This window comes from Nilaparvata lugens, chromosome 7 (assembly GCF_014356525.2).
Source record: "Nilaparvata lugens isolate BPH chromosome 7, ASM1435652v1, whole genome shotgun sequence".
Taxonomy (NCBI): Eukaryota; Metazoa; Arthropoda; class Insecta; order Hemiptera; family Delphacidae; genus Nilaparvata; species Nilaparvata lugens.
Genome location: NC_052510.1, coordinates 42,254,880 through 42,275,199, shown reverse-complemented (window position 1 = coordinate 42,275,199; position 20,320 = coordinate 42,254,880). Strand labels below are relative to the sequence as shown.

The 20,320-nt window shown below is 35.8% G+C and overlaps 1 protein-coding gene across 1 annotated transcript in view; it reads left to right on the top strand.

Moving 5' to 3' along the window:
• The window catches only part of LOC111049809 (lachesin), a 139,183-nt gene that overhangs the window by 93,777 nt on the left and 25,086 nt on the right, over nt 1-20,320 (top strand). Inside the window, exon 7 of the mRNA XM_039431941.1 lies at nt 11,854-12,005. Coding sequence (XP_039287875.1) covers nt 11,854-12,005 — 152 coding nt within the window. The remainder of the gene's footprint in view (nt 1-11,853; nt 12,006-20,320) is intronic.

Here is a 20,320-nt window from a genome sequence, read left to right as displayed (position 1 = left end):
CATATCTTCTTAAAAAATTTCACTCCTGAACATGGAAAACAATGGAATAAATCTAAATCGATCAGTTGGATTTCATGCAATTTGGAGGATGTGGTGATAACTAAACGTGCGCGAGTTATTCTATTCACAGAAGTACGTAGCCTACTTAATATAGGATGAACTGGATGGAATAATTAGTATAAGCTTCCATAGATCGTGAAACAGTGGTGGTCATATTATTAGAATATGCCTTTACAACAGACTAGTACTAGTGATAGTGACAATGAGATTAGCCAGCAGTGTTCGACTCAGTGAGAATCCCTATTATTTGATGAATCAAGTGAGATCCACTTCATACTGTCGGCAGTCCTAGTAGATAGAAATTCTTATTCCCATTCAACCACTGCTGACAGTATGAATTGAATCTCACAATTGACTGCTGCATCATACTGTAGTAAGATGCACATCAGTCTGCCAGCATTCCTATCGAATTACATCAATGCTTCCCATCTAACCAATGCTGACAGTATGATGTGAAACTCACCACAGTCCATGAATCTTTATTAGATGGCAGTTAACTCGATTGCATGGTTGCCATGACAACGCTCTAAATAGAAATCGGAGTGAAGAGACATCGTTACAGTTTAATGGATAAGCCTGGCGTTGAGGCTCGGTCAGGCAAACCTCAACCTAAACCTGAAAACGTTAACCTTACCTAACCTGCAAACGTTGACACGCGGTTTGTTCTAGGGGTGTTTAATTAAAACCTGATGAATCTCAAGTTGATGATTCTCTCTCCTCCCTACTCACTCACTGAGTATTTCTCCTCAGTCACTCACTTCCTCACCCACCCTCTTTTTTGGTAGAGAGCTAGTGGGAAGGATATTCTCAATATTCTTTCCGAAGAATGGAAATTGATATGTCCAAAGCTCTGCCATTTATGTAGATGTATAACAATATAATAATTATCTATAGTTATTATATTACAAATTGCTTTTTCATATCATATACAGTTCAATAATTATTTTCTTAGTCCATATTATGAAAATTCATCTATAATTTTGCTGTATTGTAAGCTATTGTATATAAGTGTATAAGCCAATATATATATAATAGTAGTCTACATAAATAAAGTACTCAATCAATCAATCAATCTCTCTCTCTCCCACACATACTCTCTCTTGAATCCCATGTCACACTTTAATGCTTGAATCTTTCGTCTTTAGGATGGCTGTTCACTTTTTAAAGGCCATTCCATACAGCACGTGGCGTGCGTGGCTAAACGCACGCTAGCTACTTTTCAAAACATCGCTTCCCAGCTAATCAAATGAAGCAATTCACATAGCAGCCACGGCCACGCGGCATCGCTTGCTATATTAGCCACGCGTGGCTACCGTTCGCTCTCTGAGCGATCTTTTCAAACGGCCACGTTTTGGTCCGAGCATGCGCAGAACCTATACTAGACGTATACTATCATATTATAGAACGTATACTATCATTGTCAGCCTCAAGGTCGCGCATTAAATGATGGAATTCACCATAGGTCTTCCTTTTTTTTATTGATTGGATGTACCCACTGGTCCCGTGCTGTCACCGAATACAATAAAACCAGCTCATTATCATTACTACTGCTGCTGTTGGAGTCATCAAACCAAGGAAATCCAGATTCACACCACGGGACCGTCGGAGTTGACATCTTCCTACATACTGACGGGAAACGTGGCCGGTATAGCATCGCAACAGTCGTGGCGGTGTGAATTGGCATGTTGCTAGCATGGCCGGCGTGGCGTGCGTCCAGCCACGCACGCCACGTGCTGTGTGGAATGGCCTTAAGAGGTTCACAAAAACAATCTGGTTGATGAAAAGTGAAATATTGCTACTTTCTGCAGTGATCTCGTCTCTGTTCCACTCTTGGTTCATGATTTCATAGAATAGATTATTCTTATTGAGAATCTGAAAAAAAAATTCATGAACTAATTAATAGGTGGGCTAGCCTACCTGTTGTCGAATCTTCGATTCCACTATCAAAAGTCTATCTTCCTCACTTTACGTCTTCAAACATAACGTTCATGTTCCGTGTAAAGGTGCGTACAGATTTACACTCTGCTCCGCTGGATTGAAAATTCCACATTTGTGAGGTCAGGTTGTAGCGAAGTCAACAACATCTCGCGTAACGTTCATGATCGGAGCGTGTTGGAATCGTGTATATCTGTACGCACCTTAATATGGATATTCAATTCCATACCTTGAATACGGGATACCAATCCGGGTAAGATACAGAACTCTTATTCAAATCTTCAGATCTCATACAAGATCTCATCCTGGAGAGCCTCCAAGATTCACTTGTCAACAACTTCTCCGTACAGGCAAGATTCTCTCCCTGCTGTCACTGTACTCGAAATTCAGAAAAACTAAGCCAACTTTGGTCAAAATATCAACTTCCATAATATATATACAGGGTGTCCCAGATAAGGTGTAAACCCCGGCTACCATAGCCTTCACATGCAATTTGCAACAAAAAATGTTCAGTAAAATTTTCTCTTATCGACCTTCGTTTTCGAGATATATCGATTTTTCGATATTTTTCAAGTAGGCGTACTTCCAGTCATTAAATCGTCAATATCTCAAGAACCATTGGTCATAAGTGAATTTTAAGGACATCGTAGAAAAGAAGACAAAATTTCACATTGATTTGAGGTATGAAACATGCCAAAGTCGATTTTTGAGTAGTTTTTTTTAGCGGTCAAAGTTGAAAAAGAGTGATTTTTGAAGTTTTTTTAAAAACTTCAGACACATTTTTCTCGATTTTTTATTTGGGGTACGAAATAATTTTTATAGCGCAAAAACTTCCTTTTTTGATTATCTTTCAAATGAGACCAAATACAGGTATCTAGCTTAAATCCTCGAATCAGAATTTCAGTTTCAATTCGATTTTTTAATTAAAAACGAGACTTATCTTGTTTGAGTGTGAATAATTGTCTACAATTTGATAGCTTTGTGTCGAGTGATTGAGGGCGTAAAAATACTTTTTCTATAGGAAATTTGGCTGAGAAATTCAATGAAACTGGTTAGAAGTTCGTATCTGCAATTGTTATTGAGATACAAGTTGAAAAAAGTTCAAAGTCGAGGAGGAGGAGTTCAAAGAAGGATGTTGTCGATGAGGGAAGCGTCTTCTGTAAAGTCTCTCCGCCTCTTTTGAGTTGTATGCACATTCTGCATATACCAATTGCATGTCTGTATACTCAATTGTGGAGAATTTCATGTTGATAACGATAATAAACACAGACACTTGATAACTTATTGAACTTGAGTAAAAAAGAGACTTATCATACTAATAAACTAAAAAAACTCAAACAAACTACACTCGAAAACAATACTCTAACTAAAATATAAACTTGGAAACAGAAAACAACAAAAATGAAATAGTGAATTGGAAAAATCAAACACTCATGAAAAAAACTAGACTTAATAACTCAGGAACACAAACGAACGAACTGGGAAAACTTGACCATTGACTGGAAAGACATCAACCGATCGACCGACTGGAAGCACGTTACTTTTCATACAATGACTGCGAGAATTGTCTCTATTGTTGGGTGAGCATTAGAAAAACTTTCTATTCTATCAGAGCAGCTGATTAATGAACAGATTGATTTTTCCTTCTCACTCAATTGAATCTCAATGGTATGAATTTAAAACAACGAAAAGATGTCTTTAGGGTGCTCTTCTTGAAAATTTTCATTTTTTAACAATCTAGTTTTGAAATTTTCCTGGAAAATTCATACTCATTCGATAGTTTATAAAATGGCAAAGTTTTTTCATTATTGGAAAAATATTGTTACTGTGAAAAAAATCAAGAAAAAACTGTTTGAAAAGTTTAGATTTTAACTCGACTTTGAACTTTTTTCAACTTGTATCTCAATAACAATTGCAGATACGAACTTCTTACCAGTTTCATTGAATTTCTCAGCCAAATTTCCTATAGAAAAAGTATTTTTACGCCCTCAATCACTGCTGACAGCATGAATTGAATCTCACAATTGACTGCTGCATCATACTGTAGTAAGATGCACATCAGTCTGCCAGCATTCCTATCGAATTACATCAATGCTTCCCATCTAACCAATGCTGACAGTATGATGTGAAACTCACCACAGTCCATGAGTCTCTATTAGATGGCAGTTAACTCGATTGCATGGTTGCCATGACAACGCTCTAAATAGAAATCGGAGTGAAGAGACATCGTTACAGTTTAATGGATAAGCCTGGCGTTGAGGCTCGGTCAGGCAAACCTCAACCTAAACCTGAAAACGTTAACCTAACCTAACCTGCAAACGTTGACGCGCGGTTGCGTTCTAGGGGTGTTTAATTAAAACCTGATGAATCTCAAGTTGATGATTCTCTCCCCTCCCTACTCACTCACTGAGTATTTCTCCTCAGTCACTCACTTCCTCACCCACTCTCTTTTTTGGTAGAGAGTTAGTGGAAAGGATATTTTTAATATTCTCTCCGAAGAATGGACATTGATATGTCCAAAGCTCCGCCAATTCATGTAGATGCATAACAATATAATAATTATCTATAGTTATTATATTACAAATTGCTTTTTAATATCATATACAGTTCAATAATTATTTTCTTGGTGTAATTTTGCTGTACTGTAAGCTATTGTATATAGGTGTATAAGCCAGTATATATTGTAATCTACATAAATAAAGTACTCAATCAATCAATCAATCTCTCTCTCCCACACATACTCTCTCTTGAATCCCATGTCACACTTTAATGCTTGAATCTTTCGTCTTTAGGATGGCTGTTCACTTTTTAAGAGGTTCACAAAAACAATCTGGTTGATAAAAAGTGAAATATTGCTACTTTCTGCAGTGATCTCGTCTCTGTTCCACTCTTGGTTCATGATTTCATAGAATAGATTATTCTCATTGAGAATCTGAGAAAAAAAAATTTCATGAACTAATTAATAGGTGGGCTAGCCTACCTATTGTCGAATCTTCGATTCTACTATCAAAAGTCTATCTTCCTCACTTTACGTCTTCAAACATAACGTTCATGTTCCGTGTAAAGGTGCGTACAGATTTACACTCTGCTCCACTGGATTGAAAATTCCACATTTGTGAGGTCAGGTTGTGCAAAGTCAACAACATCTCGCGTAACGTTCATGATCGGAGCGTGTATATCTGTACGCATCTTAATATGGATCTTCAATTCCATACCTTGAATACGGGATACCAATCCGGGTAAGATACAAATCTCTCATTCAAATCTTCAGATCTCATTCAAGATCTCATCCTGGAGAGCCTCCAAGATTCACTTGTCAACAACTTCTCCGTACAGGCAAGATTCTCTCCCTGCTGTCACTGTACTTTGGTCAAAATATCAACTTCCATAATATATATGAACTTGTAATTCAACCTCGTTATAAAACGCTGCACAATAGAAAACCTCATTTGAAAAGCCCTCGAACATTATAATATGTTCAAAAATCCATAATACACTCCCACATGATCTGACAAACACTATAGACCTAGAACAGCTCAGAGCAATGTTAAAAGAGCGAGTTTCTGCACAGCTAAAGCTGATCTGTCTTTAAAATATTTTCTGTTCATTCTCAAGTTTTATTTTTTTATTTCATTGACAATATTACAAATCATAATTATAATAAATATATAATATGATTATTTTGTGTACGTTTTAAGTTCATGTGACTCATCTCATATCAGATGTCTATGATGTTACTATAAATTAAATTGAATTGAATTATTCATCGCTACTGCAGGTTCATGAAAATCAGTTTAAGGCCCGCCGCAAAGTAGACTCACGCTAATCCACGAAAAGCAGCCCACGCCGTGGGATGTTTTGTACACCATTGCTATAGAATTATTCATAGTCAATCAGCTGACAAGTGGATTATTCATTTCATGTAATATTATCATTACGCAGATGTCTGGAGAAGCCTAGCAATGGTTTACAAAACATCCCTCGGCGTGGGTTGCTTTTAGTGGATTAGCGTGGGTCCACTTTGCGGCGGGCCTGAAACAGAAAAATTGAAATGAGAACAGTGAAGCATGTCATTGCATTGCAATCGAGCGTTTTCATTCAATTGGTCAATTCTCAATATGATTTGGGAATAATGTAATCAAACCCCATTGATGTGGAGGAAAACAAGTTGGAATGTTTGAAAAATTGGTAAAATTATTTTCAATTTACAAAAATTCAATTCATGAATGTACCAGTAATATAATTACTGACCAATATGAAATTGAATCGATAAGATAACCAAATCACTGCTCCTACTACTTGTTAATCATATCTTAAGAGTTCCATAAATTCAGGAAGAACTTTTTTTGGATACACATCATGTTCATTACACAATTATTGATAATAGACTTTTTTATATCATTTACGTGGAGTTCTCTGTGAAAAGTAAAGGATGAGCCATCATGACCATGATACAGAATATACTTTTATATACCTGCCTGACCAATAATACGACACTGATAAGATAACCGACTCACATAGCTGCATCACTTTTGTGTGGCTTCTTCTAGACTGAAAACAAAATATATGGGACTCGGACACCATAAATCTTCACTTTGAAGGATGATTATGAGGGATCTGTTATGTCAGTTTCTGCCTGAGGGTCACTAGTGGTATTCACATCAATTTGTCAGTTTTCCCTATACGTGATATCATCGCTTCTCATTCAACCAATGCTGACGGCAATAAGTGAATCTTTCACTATACTGACGTATATCGGGAAACTACCTGATGGCCAGTTGGATGAGAAAGACCCCTGTTGAAGAAACCTAGTGTTATCAGGGATGAAGAAGATGAAATATTCTGCATACAAGAAAAGCGCTCGTTGAGGAAACTGAAAAGTTTGAAGAGGAGAACGTCGGCAATGTCACACATTTAGGTGTTTTCAAGATTAATGAATGGAAAGCTCCCTGTCTGGAAAACACACCACAACACAATGAGGGGGGGGATGGTATGAAGGTGCATCCTACCAGCCGACAACCCAGCTTGAAAATTCACCACCCCAACCCACCCCAGTAGACAACACTCTGCTCATCAATTTGCTCTTAATAGCCGGTTTTTCTCACCGGGACAGGAATCTTCCCTCATTTGTTGTCATAAATCAATTTCAGGTCTATTTAATAACATAAGGTGAGGCTCTTGCTAAAAACGATGGCAATTACATTGAGAAAAAAGCGGGAATTGATAAATTATCTCCGACGATGATCGAGAGATAATAGATGGGATAATAATATTCCTGTCTGATTAATTATTTCAGGTTTAAACTTACACTTCGCTTTTGGGATTTACTCGAATCTGTCAGGATTCGTTGTTGATTACATCGTTACTCCCCATTCAACTATCGCTGACCGTTTGAAGTGAATCTTATAGTTGAATAATCTACCAAGGAAAAAGATTTTCTCTTGTAGTGAGTTTCACTTTACACAGTGATCGTTCCTTATGAACGTACAACACTGGTCTCCATTAAACCAATTCTGACAGTAGAATGTGAATCTTACTATATGAAGATCCACTTTGTACTGTCAGCTCTACTTATGAACAATATCGATACTGCCCATTCAACCAATGCTGACAGTGAAATGTGATCTCACTAGGCTTGCTGTGTTGCACTTGCTTATCTTCATAGCTAAAGTAGACGGGAAAAATTAATACTTTACCGGTGTAGGTGATTTTCCCGGGAGGGAAAGTGCTGGGCACCGGAAAAGCAAAGTGGAATATAATCTGAGAAGAAAAGTCTTTCAAGCTAATCTCGGCATTATATTCAAGAATACTTTGAAGACAGAGATGCTGCTTAAATTTCCTTCTACCTCAGCTGTAATCCACTATTAAAAAAGCGGACGATCATAACAGTTCTACAAAGGGTAGAGAATAGTTATATTATATTTAGCATTCTTATATTCTTCTATTCCTTTCTAAGTAAGCATAGACCCATATATATATATATGGAATTTTTTATTTTCGGAATGAGAGAGATTCATTGTTGAAATTGTTTCATACAATAATAATTATTCTAGAGAAGAACTGGGACGTCTGAAATAGTCTCTGATTCAACAGAGCGATTCATAAGATTATTCATATCCTGCTGTTGATAGCTCAGTTTATCACTAAGATGTAATTCTGCTTTGAATATTCAGTTGAATACTATCTCAATATTATCATTCTCGAATAGTCACCAAATTCAAACACCAACTCTGCATCAGATACTGTTTTGTCATGGCGGAATACGAAATTCTCGCGAAGAATTATCGAATTAGATTTAATTGCATTTGATAGAAATTTTTCGTGTCGGATCCATATATTGTAACCAAAGTTTATATTGTAAGTTCCAAATTTCAAGTCATTCCGTTAATTGGGAGATGAGATATCGTGTACAAACACACACACACACACACACACACACACACCACACACACACACACACACACACACACACACACACACACACAACACACAAAACACACACACACAAAACACAAACACACACACACACACACATCAATACCCAAAAACCACTTCTTTGGACTCAGGGGACCTTGAAACGTGTGTAATTAATTTTTTAACCTTAATTTTTTTCGGAAAGCAATACTTCACTTACCTATGGTAATAGGGCAAGGAAAGTAAAAACTGAAAAATCATCAATGTGTGAGTCAAGTGAGGCAGTCGGCTTTAGCTGCGTTTACATTTTTGTTATCAACTGATGTTAATTACAAAAGTTAATAACATCATGTTGAGTTGATAACATGAGTTATTAATAATAAGTTGTCAACTAGACTGAATCAACAAAAAATTCTCTTGAAAAAAGTTGTTAACTAGAGTTTTCAACAGTTCAAACTCTGGTGTAAACGCATTATAATTTATTTACATTAGATGAGATGAAGATCATTATTTTAATGATCACACACATGTTTCAATTCAAATTTGAAGACAATTTTATTCCGGCTGTTATATCATAAGAATAGTCTCGTTAAATGAAATCATATGGAAGTCAATTATATTGATAACAAGATCTTGTTAATAACAAACATGAGTTATTAACTTTTGTCAAGAGACATTTTTGATGATTCCGTCAAGTTAATAACTCGTGTTATTAACTGCGATGTAAACGCAGCTTTACATAACTCATCGATATTGTGATATCCAATTGGAAAACATCTGAGAGATTTATTTAATCACACAAAGTCCATCAATCATTTGCGAGTACACAAGTACACACTTACAACGTGCTATCATTTGCTGATCACTGTCCATTTTCTTGAACACCACGAACACGAGAAATTGTGTTGTACTCATCATATTGTATTATAGTGCTCACTTGATAGGCTACTATTGCCTCCATTGAGAGAAGAAATTAACAAACTCTTCTCAATATATAGCAAATCAACCTGTTGAACTAACAATTCCCAATCTTATTCATTATTATTCTTCTTTTTTCTGTATCTCCGAGCACAGTGAGGACTATGTTTCAACTTGACCGGATACTTAATTTTGTTTGTACACATATGTAACACATTTTTAGACGACTGTGTGTATAGATTTTACTGAAATTTGGCAGAAATGTTTTTTCTCGAATTGCGCGTCGACGTATGCGCATGTTCAAGTTTCAGATTCTGTGTTTAAAGGAAAGAATGAAGAAAAAAGTAACTCCTCTTTTGAAATTTTGAATGAAATTGGGAGGAAGGAGGTCTAAGGCTGGTTACAAATGTTAGAAGCAACCAATATCAATAAATCAAATCAAATCAAATCAAATCAGTTTATTTCCACATTTGGTACATTAAAAGAATATGTAAAAGTGCATACATTTCATTGTTTTTACAATATTTCAAACAGGTTATTAAAGATTTTTTTTTTACATATTATACACTATTACCATAATACATATATAGAGTGGAATTCCCCCAAAAAGACTGTTCGTCTGTGGTTGAGGGAGAGTTCTTATCAAGCAAGAGTAATATGTATCTCATCAAATAATAATATACTACAAACATACTTAATTAATAAGATATCATTTTGTCTACATCAGAGGAGAAAAAACAAGACAAAACATTTTGTTTTTGTTTGTTAGCGCAGAGTGATCATAAAAGTAAGATACAGAAAAGTGAAAGAGCAAAGGGATCAAGACAAGCGGTGATGCAAATGTAATAATAGTATATAATCAATGCTGGGATGCTACGTGTAGGGTGAAAGAAGAAGTTGTTCAGCTCCATTCCAGCCCAAGCCAAAGAGCCACCCCACCAACCTCCTTTTATACACCACATCGCTGCAACCCTCGGCCTCCCTCATGTCTTCCGGCAAATTCCTATAGATAATTTGAGCTAAGTAAAACGGTGATTTAAGTTCTATTCCATGCATTAATCTGGGGATAGAATAGCCATGGTTATTTCTTAGTCTAGTATGGTAATTGTGCTGTATGTTGGCAAGAAGTTCTATTTTATGTTTCCTAATATATGTAAGAATTGTTTTAATAAATAGCTGTCTTAAATTTAACACAGGGAAGTCCGAGAAAAGCAGCGACGTGGGGTACCTGGGTTCTTTTTTCAGGATGGTCTTCATGATTGTACGTTGGGTAACGGCCAGTGGCTCCAGGCATGTGGATGATACCCCTCCCCATGCTATTATGCCATACTGCAACACTGATTGCACGTAGGCATGATAAATCCTCCTACACAACCTGATGTCTAGTACATTACTGAGTTGAGACAGACCATAAAGCAACCTCCTAACCCTCTGTTTCAAATTCTGTACATGAGGGACCCAACTCAGATGATTGTCAAAAATAACCCCCAAGTATTTATATTGGTCGACTCTCTTGATTGACCCACATGCACATGCAGTAGATTCTATATCCCTACAGGAATGCATTTTTACTTGCCTAGAACCTGGATCAGATTGGTTCCTGGTCACTATAGGCATATACTTTGTTTTACTCAGATTTACTGTTAAACTATTGTGGTCAAACCAATTTTTTATTCTAGCGAGATCATTTGTGGCATTTCTATAAACTTCCTCCCATTCTCTACCTACAGAAATTACAGCAGTGTCGTCAGCAAATAGAAATATTTTACTTGTTGTGTTCAATTGGGAAATATTATTAATATATACCAGGAACAATGTTGGACCCAGAGTGCTTCCCTGAATCACTCCAAAGTCAATATTGTCCATTTCACTGGATTTTCCTTCAATTTGAACAAATTGCTGGCGCTCCGAGAGATAACTCCTGAACCATTGCAAGGCGGTATTTTTAACTCCAATGGCCTCAAGTTTATGCAATAGCTTATCTCTATCAACTGAATCGAAGGCCTTGGCCAGGTCCAGGAATGTGATAATAGCCTTATTTTTCAATTTAAATTAAATAAATTAACCACTGGAAGATTACATGATGATAAGAAAATAATTTAACCTCAAATGTAACAGCGAAGAAAAAATAAACAAAAAATCGGAGGTACAATAACCTAACCTCAATAATTCTGCTCAAAGCGTTTCACTATGATAACAGCTGTGATGACACAAGAATGTTTGACATGCATGTTCTACAGTTAGTGGCCAGCCTGATAAGCACTTTATATTGAACTGTCCGATTGAAATCAAATGCTACCTGGGAAAGCTGATCCTAGGTACCGAGAAATTTTAAGACTTATATTATTGATTGTATCTCCATTATTATGTTTAGTGCTCTGCAATGATGATCCTGCTCCAAATTTGCAGTATGAACTATATTATCATATTTATTACTTTTTTGTTACCATCATGTTATTTTTCTTGATGCTCTACTGAAACCATGTGAATCAAATAATCTTATGGAATCGATTTGTTTTGTTGCAGCTCGAAGTATGCAGTATGGGAAAATCAGACCGGGTATTACAAGGTTGTGATGTGGCTGAGCATACTGACATTCAGGCCAACTGACATAGGCACATACAACTGCATTTCCACCAACAGTCTTGGCAAAGCAGAAGGCACGCTGCGTTTGTATGGTCGGTATATGATTGAAATTAAAATAAAAAAAATTTAATGTCATAAATGCAAAAAGATTGATGTGAATTTCACAATAATATTGTTGTAAATGTGCTTTTGTGATTAAAACTCTATTCATTAAAAGTTTACAATATTGAACAAGATAAAAAAAAAAAAAACATCATCTTTCAACTTATCTCATAAAACTCCAACTAGTTATTTACTTGTAAACGTTCGTTGCTAAAACAGTCACTTTGGCAACCGTGTTCACATGATTAGTATCCATGTAGGACTTGTCTACATCACTATCCCCTCCTTAGGGATGTTGGTCTCCAATATCCAGATTTCCCTGATCAGGTGCTAGACGATTAATGTGTACAACCTTTGATTTGGTTCTTCCTTCAGTTTTGTTAATCCTGTACACTAAATCATTTATTCTCTTCACAATGTAGTATGGGCCTTCTGATGCTCTTTCTTATTCTGAGCAAACATTTTTTCTTTTAATTGCCAACTCCATTTCTTGCAAATAGCAAACCATTTGGATTCTTCGGATTTTCAATAAAACTTTAACAATTAGATATAGCAACGTTTAATCCTCAACCTTGTGGGCTCTATGGCGTCCTCACTAACGATGTCTCAGACCTCTAAATTGAACAATACTCTGCTCAATCATACCTCAGGACAGACACACTTCCTCCCTGCCATACAGCCATGCTTCTGCAGTTCCGGACAGATGTGCTTCCATTCAGCTACTTGCTGAGGACTGAGAAGCCTCATTCAAGCTAGTGTCATCCTCACTTACTCCTTATTTCCTCACTTATGCATACCCTAATGCATGTCGTAACCTGCACACCCTAGGCAGTTACCTGTCCCCACACCCTATGTGTGACAAGTCATAAATTCCTAGTTTGTCCAAAACTAGGGAATCATTCTTCATTAATTAGACAGAGAAATTCAAATTGATAAAATCTTGTTTAAAAAGTCATAAAATTTTTAAATCAGTCAGACTAGGTTACAAGAACATTGACTCCAATCGCCAGTATCTCTTGTACCAGATTCCAATGTGAGTAAATCACTTTCTATCACTTTTGGCAAACTAAAAATGTTATACATGAATCTCAGAGCCAACCTTGAAGGCTTATCGAAGTTCAGAGCAAACCAATAGCCATGATTCTTCTAGAAGTACTCCAGCATCTTTTATTTTCCCCCATCAACACTAACATAGACATTCTCAAAAAAATTGAAAATTTTCCTTGATTTCCTGTTGAAGGTTTCGCCCATATTAGATAGAAATTCTAGTATATATCTCCTTTGAGTAAATTTACCAACTCGTTGAGTGCTTCCATCACCATTTTTTATCTTGCTAGTACTTGTAAAGGTATCAAATTTGGGTAGATAAAAAGCCCTAACAGAAATAATAATAGGTCTAAAAATAAAGTAATTAGCTAATATCGCCAAGCAGATAATAATCAAGATAAGATAGCATCAGCTTGTTCTGGCTAAATGGTACAAGAACTTAAAAAGGATTTGAAGAAAGTTTACTACTCATAAATATATTATTTATAAAATATTTGAAGATTGAGGTTAGATAGATGTATTCACAGATCGGTGACCTAGAGATCGATCAAACCGAAGAACGTAGAATCTGACCAAAACCCCTTGGCAGAGCTTTATTGCAATCAGACGGTGTGCAATGTGAGAAAACACCCGTCCACGTGGCTAATTATTAGTTAGCATGGAATTAATATTAATATATATAATATTAACTAGCATGCAAAGAGCATAAATATAAAACCAAATAAAAATAATTTAATGTATTTAGGAAATAAGAGTTACCAGGCGCATGAATACCTAATAAAATTTGCATGCACCAATAGTAAAACGGCAGTTAATAGGCGGCAACTGTAGGCCGATTCAAAAATATTTATATATATTTATATAATTGTAGTAGATTTTGTGTAAAAATTTGTGTAATCTATATTATCAATATGGCTCGAATGCAAAGAAATTATTAATCATGTAATCTAAGCAATATTTTGGCAGTCTTTGTAAGATCTATTTGAATTTAATGGCGGAGGATTGAGATATTTAAATTTTATGCTAATTTGAAAGTCGGAAAGAGGATCTGTAAAACTTGAGAAGGAAGAACCAGCACTCGCCAAACACGACTCGCCAGCCAGATGCCACCATAAGAGGACCCCAAATATTTTAGAGCGAAGTACCTTATTAATAATTTTGTAAAAATTAAAGTTAAAGTAAATTATTAAATTTCTTAAAAGACTTCGTGATGCTGTTGTGAAGCAGAAGTCATTTTTCATTTTTATTAAATTTATAAACCCCTGGAGGAGACGATTCCGGCTACCATATTCCCGGACCACATGGAGTTGGATCGACATCGGCGGCCTACAAGAAAATTTTCGACACGTGAGTGATTAAATTTGAATTTAGTGATGGGCGCCCTAGTGCTTCGAAATAATCTGATGATCAAAGCTAGCTCGCCGAAAGGGTTATTATAAATTAAGAAATTATTAAGATTAATACTTGCGCAAGTAAAAATTAGTATTAAAGGTATCTAATTGAAAGAAAAATATATAGATCAATATTTTAGAAATTTCTGTTTAATCAAAGAAGTACGAAATCTAGGCTATTAAAACATATGCATACAATATTTAATTTTTTGCAATACAATTTGCGATAATTTATCATAGTTCTAATTCACTAGATGAATGGCTCTACCTATTCCGTCAGGTGCCGAATCTTGCACCCTGAGATAAAAATATATATTCGATACAAAATAAATCTGCTAAATACTAGAGATTTTAATATATAGATATATTTGGATTATTAGTGGCTAATTTATTAAGCTGATCTTAGAGCACATATTTATGATTGAATTATCCAAGCCGACAAGTATTAGCAAGTACATGTCACAGCTATATGCCAAAGATTGCATATGATTTCAAGATAAAGGCACATGGTAATGATTCGTGCCATAAATCTAGAATATAAAGTTAGCCTGTGATATTTTTATTGATTTCAAATATTGTTCTATTTTTATATTATATTTTTTATCGCTCTATATATATTTTTTGCCTCGACTGATCTTTGCATTATTTGTATAATATATGTGTAAAATTTTCATGGTGTGCAATTCATTTTATATTCCTCATCTCTATAGTATAAGTATCATTTATATATATATATTTATTATTATTGAATTACAAGAGTTATTGGAGAAGCCCATATCTAGGCCTATCAAGATTTTTTAAGACGGAATACTATTAGAAAACCACGCCCTATTATATTAAATCTCATGCTTTACCGACTGATGCCAAGCAGGAGGCTAATCGTTATTTTATATAAAGAATAACGTGACATAAATACATGTCGTGCCAACGTGGGACTGATGATGAGAGCCAAGCTCATTGAATAATTACTTGAAATTAGGTCAATAACCATAGTGAAAATTATAGATAACTTATACGAGTTGTGAGGAAAACTGGCGAAGGAATATTTGTATTACTTTTTGGGGAAACAAGAGCTTTAAATAGAGAGAAATTATATGTTTTAAAGAAAATTTTATACTATTAGTACTGTGAAAAATTACATGTTTATAGAGAGAGATTATATTTTATAAGCCTAAACTGCTATTACTTTCTAGTCAAAAATATATTAGGTGTTTAAGCCGGTTGGAAAATAAGTCGCAGCCTGTAAACTAGCCAAGAATAAATCAACAAAACATTGAGGGCGCTAGAGCATTGTAAAAAACTTAAGTATAAATACCTGGTTGTAAGAGTATCCAAACACATTACACATCACTGTTCACTGTAAGTCCCGGTTGTGTCTCTTTTTTAAGCATTTTCGCTTATCATTTTTATCACTGTTTAATTAGCATTTATCATATTTGACATAATGAATCACACTCCCGCAAACTCTGAAGTTTCATATATGTACGGCGGTTGCACAGATCCCACTTTGTCGACTCCGAGCACATCAAACCCCACCACGGTAGATGCCAATACGCCACGAGAAAGGGAACCAGGAAGCGTCGGGTCGATAATTTTCGATCCACCAGGTCTGCAACCTCTATCCTCCACTCGAATCGACGCCGCTGACACACCATTGAATCAACGGATAGTAGAGATCAACTTTGAAGGGGGCGAAGAGCAGTCTGCAGAACCCGCATCGCCGGAGGCCGAGTCACACCTGGGCAAACAGAGTATGTTTTCAACCACAGAACTAGATCCGCTTCAAAAGGTAATAATGGAACAAACGAGTAGCACTTTCAACATTATGTTACAAAAAACAATGGATAGTATGATGCAGGAAATTAAAAAGGAGATTGCTACAGTAAAAGAGGAAAATAAACAGACAGTGGAACAGGGTATGAAAGAGACCACAGGCGCTATAAAATCAGTAGAACAACGGTTGGATAATATTGAAACTAAAGTAGAGAGTCATAGGGAAGAGTTAAAAGCAATGATAACCCTACAAAAAGAAAGTCAAGATAAAGTTACGGCAGGATTATCGGAAAGGTTAGATACGGTTACATGTGAACTCAATGAAAGGATAGACAACTTAAATACACAAATCACTACACCTATTCAGGATATAACAAATAACATTAAGGCCGATTGCCACCAAGAAATCCACAAACAAATTACCGTTGCCAATCAAAACTTAACAACTACAGTTGACAAAAATATTAACAATATTAAAGAAATACAAAACAAACAGATTAATATGTCCACAAAAATGAACCAACTGCAAGGTAGCATCAATCAAAACACTGAAACCTGTAAAGCTTTAAATGGAACTCTACTAATTCAGAAATCCACTCTGACTCAACTAAATCAAGAAATAAACGCAAATAAAATTACGCATGATAGTCAATGGCAGATCACACAGGAAAAAATAATAGCATTGGAAAATCATATTCAACAACAACCTCAAGGAATTCAAACAGACAACCTCAACGTACATAGCATATTACAAGGACTAGGAAAATTTGATAACACTGATCGCCATTTGCAACCTCAACCATTCATTGATCAGATAAAATTAGTACAAACTCTTGCACCTACCTCTTGGAATTTTTGGCGTCTCCGTTTGACTAATTTATTGATTGGCGAACCCCTGATGTTTTTTCGGAGTAGAGCCCATGAGTTTACATCATTGGATGAGTTTGTCGCTGTCTTCCTGGAACAGTATTGGAGCAGAAGTAAACAGTTGGACGTGCTAGCGGACATCATATCATGTGATTTCAACCCTAACTTAGACGGTACATGTACCACTTTCGTCACTGCCATACAGTTTAAAAATTCTCAACTGAGCGAGCCCATTAATGAATCGGCGTTAGCAAGCATCATTTTAAAGAAGCTACCGTATCAAGTTAGAATGGCACTCGCCACACAACCCATTACTGATTGCAAGCAGCTAATTAATCATTTATATGGCATACAGTCTGCAATGGCAATATCAACCCACCGCTCAGACCAGAGATACACATCAAATCAGCATAATTCAAAATTTAATCCGCATAACAGCCAAAATTATGAACCGGTATCATATGATCGCTACCGATCTGCTCCCCAATTTGAACGCCGCTATGAGCACAGGCAAAATGGTAATTGGAATAATGAAAAATTTCAAAATCGTACAACCAACCACTATGCCCAGCAGAGCAATCGTAGGAATCACTATGATGGCCGTGATCGATTAAACTCACATAATAATAATACACAAAACAGTTACAACAGAAATTATAAACCACCACCTCAACAAGTAAGTACAAACTATACACTAGCACATGCAATAGGTTTGAATCACCAAAAAACACAGAACCCAACACCCAACGACCCGCCACCAGATATACAGAAAACTACAGCTAATAAACCAGGACTATATGATACCCCCAATATCCAACCACAAAGGACCCCAAGATAGAGGATCAAGAGGACGACACCAGGGAGGACGGCATCCAGGACAAGAGGAGCGACCACCGCAAGGCCCGGAGACGGAGGCGCCCGAGGACACCGGACGGCCGACATCAGGACGGAGAGGACAGCATTCGGGAGAGGAGCATGCATCGTAAGGCCCGGAGGCGTAGAAAGCGAAGGAGGAACCGCGCGCGCCGATGGAGGCCGCATGCACGCTTCAAGAGGCCAAGGAGGATTCCGGACCGGCACCAAGGAGGACAGGAAGAGATTGCCGACAACCTGCATCCGCGGCACATACGCTTTAAAGGCTACAATCAGCGATGTGACCGGCAAAATGGATCGAATGAATGGGATAAAAACGGAGCTACTACTATGACTACTACTGATTCATGCCTGGATAATAATAAAGTGGACTACTTGTGGAGATTGATGGACAGAAAGTGGTTGATAAAATCAAGAGAAATAAGGAACTATATTAATAAAATGGAAGTACCGGACTATTATATGATAAGAGGTTATACTATTGAAGAGAAAATAAATGTTTTGTTATGGTGTTTAATGTTGGTAATGGCTGTGATATTAATAAAAGACTGTGTTGTAGATATGATGGAAAATATTATATTGTGGTTATTAAAAGAATCTAGTATTGATGAATGGAAATTTAATATTATAAAAATGTTTATTGTTGTGGGCATAATGATTTATGACAAACTGAAATCAAGAATATTAAATGAGCATGAAAAGCAGGATGCATTAAGACTACAGGATAATTGGGAAAAGAATGGATTAAAAGAAACTAGTATAAATGAAGCTTGGAATTGTTTAAAAAGATACACCAGATACAAGGGCTTCAAATTTATGATGAAAAAATTATCAATAGGACAGCCTCACAAATCAACAGCAGATAACCTCACCAGCCTACAACATCTACAAATAGAATGCAAGAAGATGCAAGTAAACCACGGGATTTCTACATGCCATATCACAGAATTTGAAATAAATATGATAAGAAATCAAGGAAAACAACACTATCAAGCCAATTACTAACCTTCCTTAATAAATTTAAAATTGGTATAGGACCTCGTGGCAACAATCCAATGTTTTAATTCCTTCCAGCCGTCAGAAGCCTGCAATAAGAAAAGAACAATTTTTAAATATGTAATTAAATTATATACATCAGATAAAAAAGGACACAAGCGGGGATAATAAAATTAAAATTTGTTAATTACCTTTTTAAGAGAAAAAATCGAGCAGTTAGGTTAGTTATGAAAGTCGATAGCAAATTCTGATGTAACATGAAACACTATGAATTGTAGAACAGCGAACAGCTGACCAAGCCGCCCAAATCAATGAATGTAATATCTGTTGAACATATGTTTATAAAAAGAATTACTGTACCCAAAGAGTTATTTATTATTGTTATTTATTATATTTATTAATGTCGATATTTATTTATATGTTTTTATATTTATTACTTTTAATTATGCCACGTTTGTTACCTGAAAAGATTTAAAGTGAATACCAATTACCAAAACCAAAGAGCCATTAGCAAAAGAAAGTATTGTACCTGATGTATAGAAAATTATTTATATTAAGACCTAAGAAATACTATAAGATATAAGCCCAGAAGTTTATGAATCGAAATTATTGTCTAAAAGGAATCATTTATGAGAATTATGAAATGTGTGTAGTTAAGTTGGCAGCCCTGCAAGCGGCGAATTCAAAATTACTGTGTTGTAAATGGTGTCAGGAGGAGTGCGTTTAGAAGTTTATATTTATGATATTTTTATGTGTGTTGAGGAGGAGAATTTGTTATTGTTTTTGATAAAGGTATAAAGGAGATGCAGCAAATATGACTGCGAAATGTGATAGAAGTAGGAGAGTATAATTTATAAATAAAGTATAGTGTATATCAGTGTATTTGAAGGGTGGGTTTTCATTAAAAACATTGTGATTCTCAAATATTTTGAATTCAAACCCAGGGGCGTGTGTAAAGGTATCAAATTTGGGTAGATAAAAAGCCCTAACAGAAATAATAATAGGTCTAAAAATAAAGTAATTAGCTAATATCGCCAAGCAGATAATAATCAAGATAAGATAGCATCAGCTTGTTCTGGCTAATGGTACAAGAACTTAAAAAGGATTTGAAGAAAGTTTACTACTCATAATATATTATTTATAAAATATTTGAAGATTGAGGTTAGATAGATGTATTCACAGATCGGTGACCTAGAGATCGATCAAACCGAAGAACGTAGAATCTGACCAAAACCCCTTGGCAGAGCTTTATTGCAATCAGACGGTGTGCAATGTGAGAAAACACCCGTCCACGTGGCTAATTATTAGTTAGCATGGAATAATATTAATATATATAATATTAACTAGCATGCAAAGAG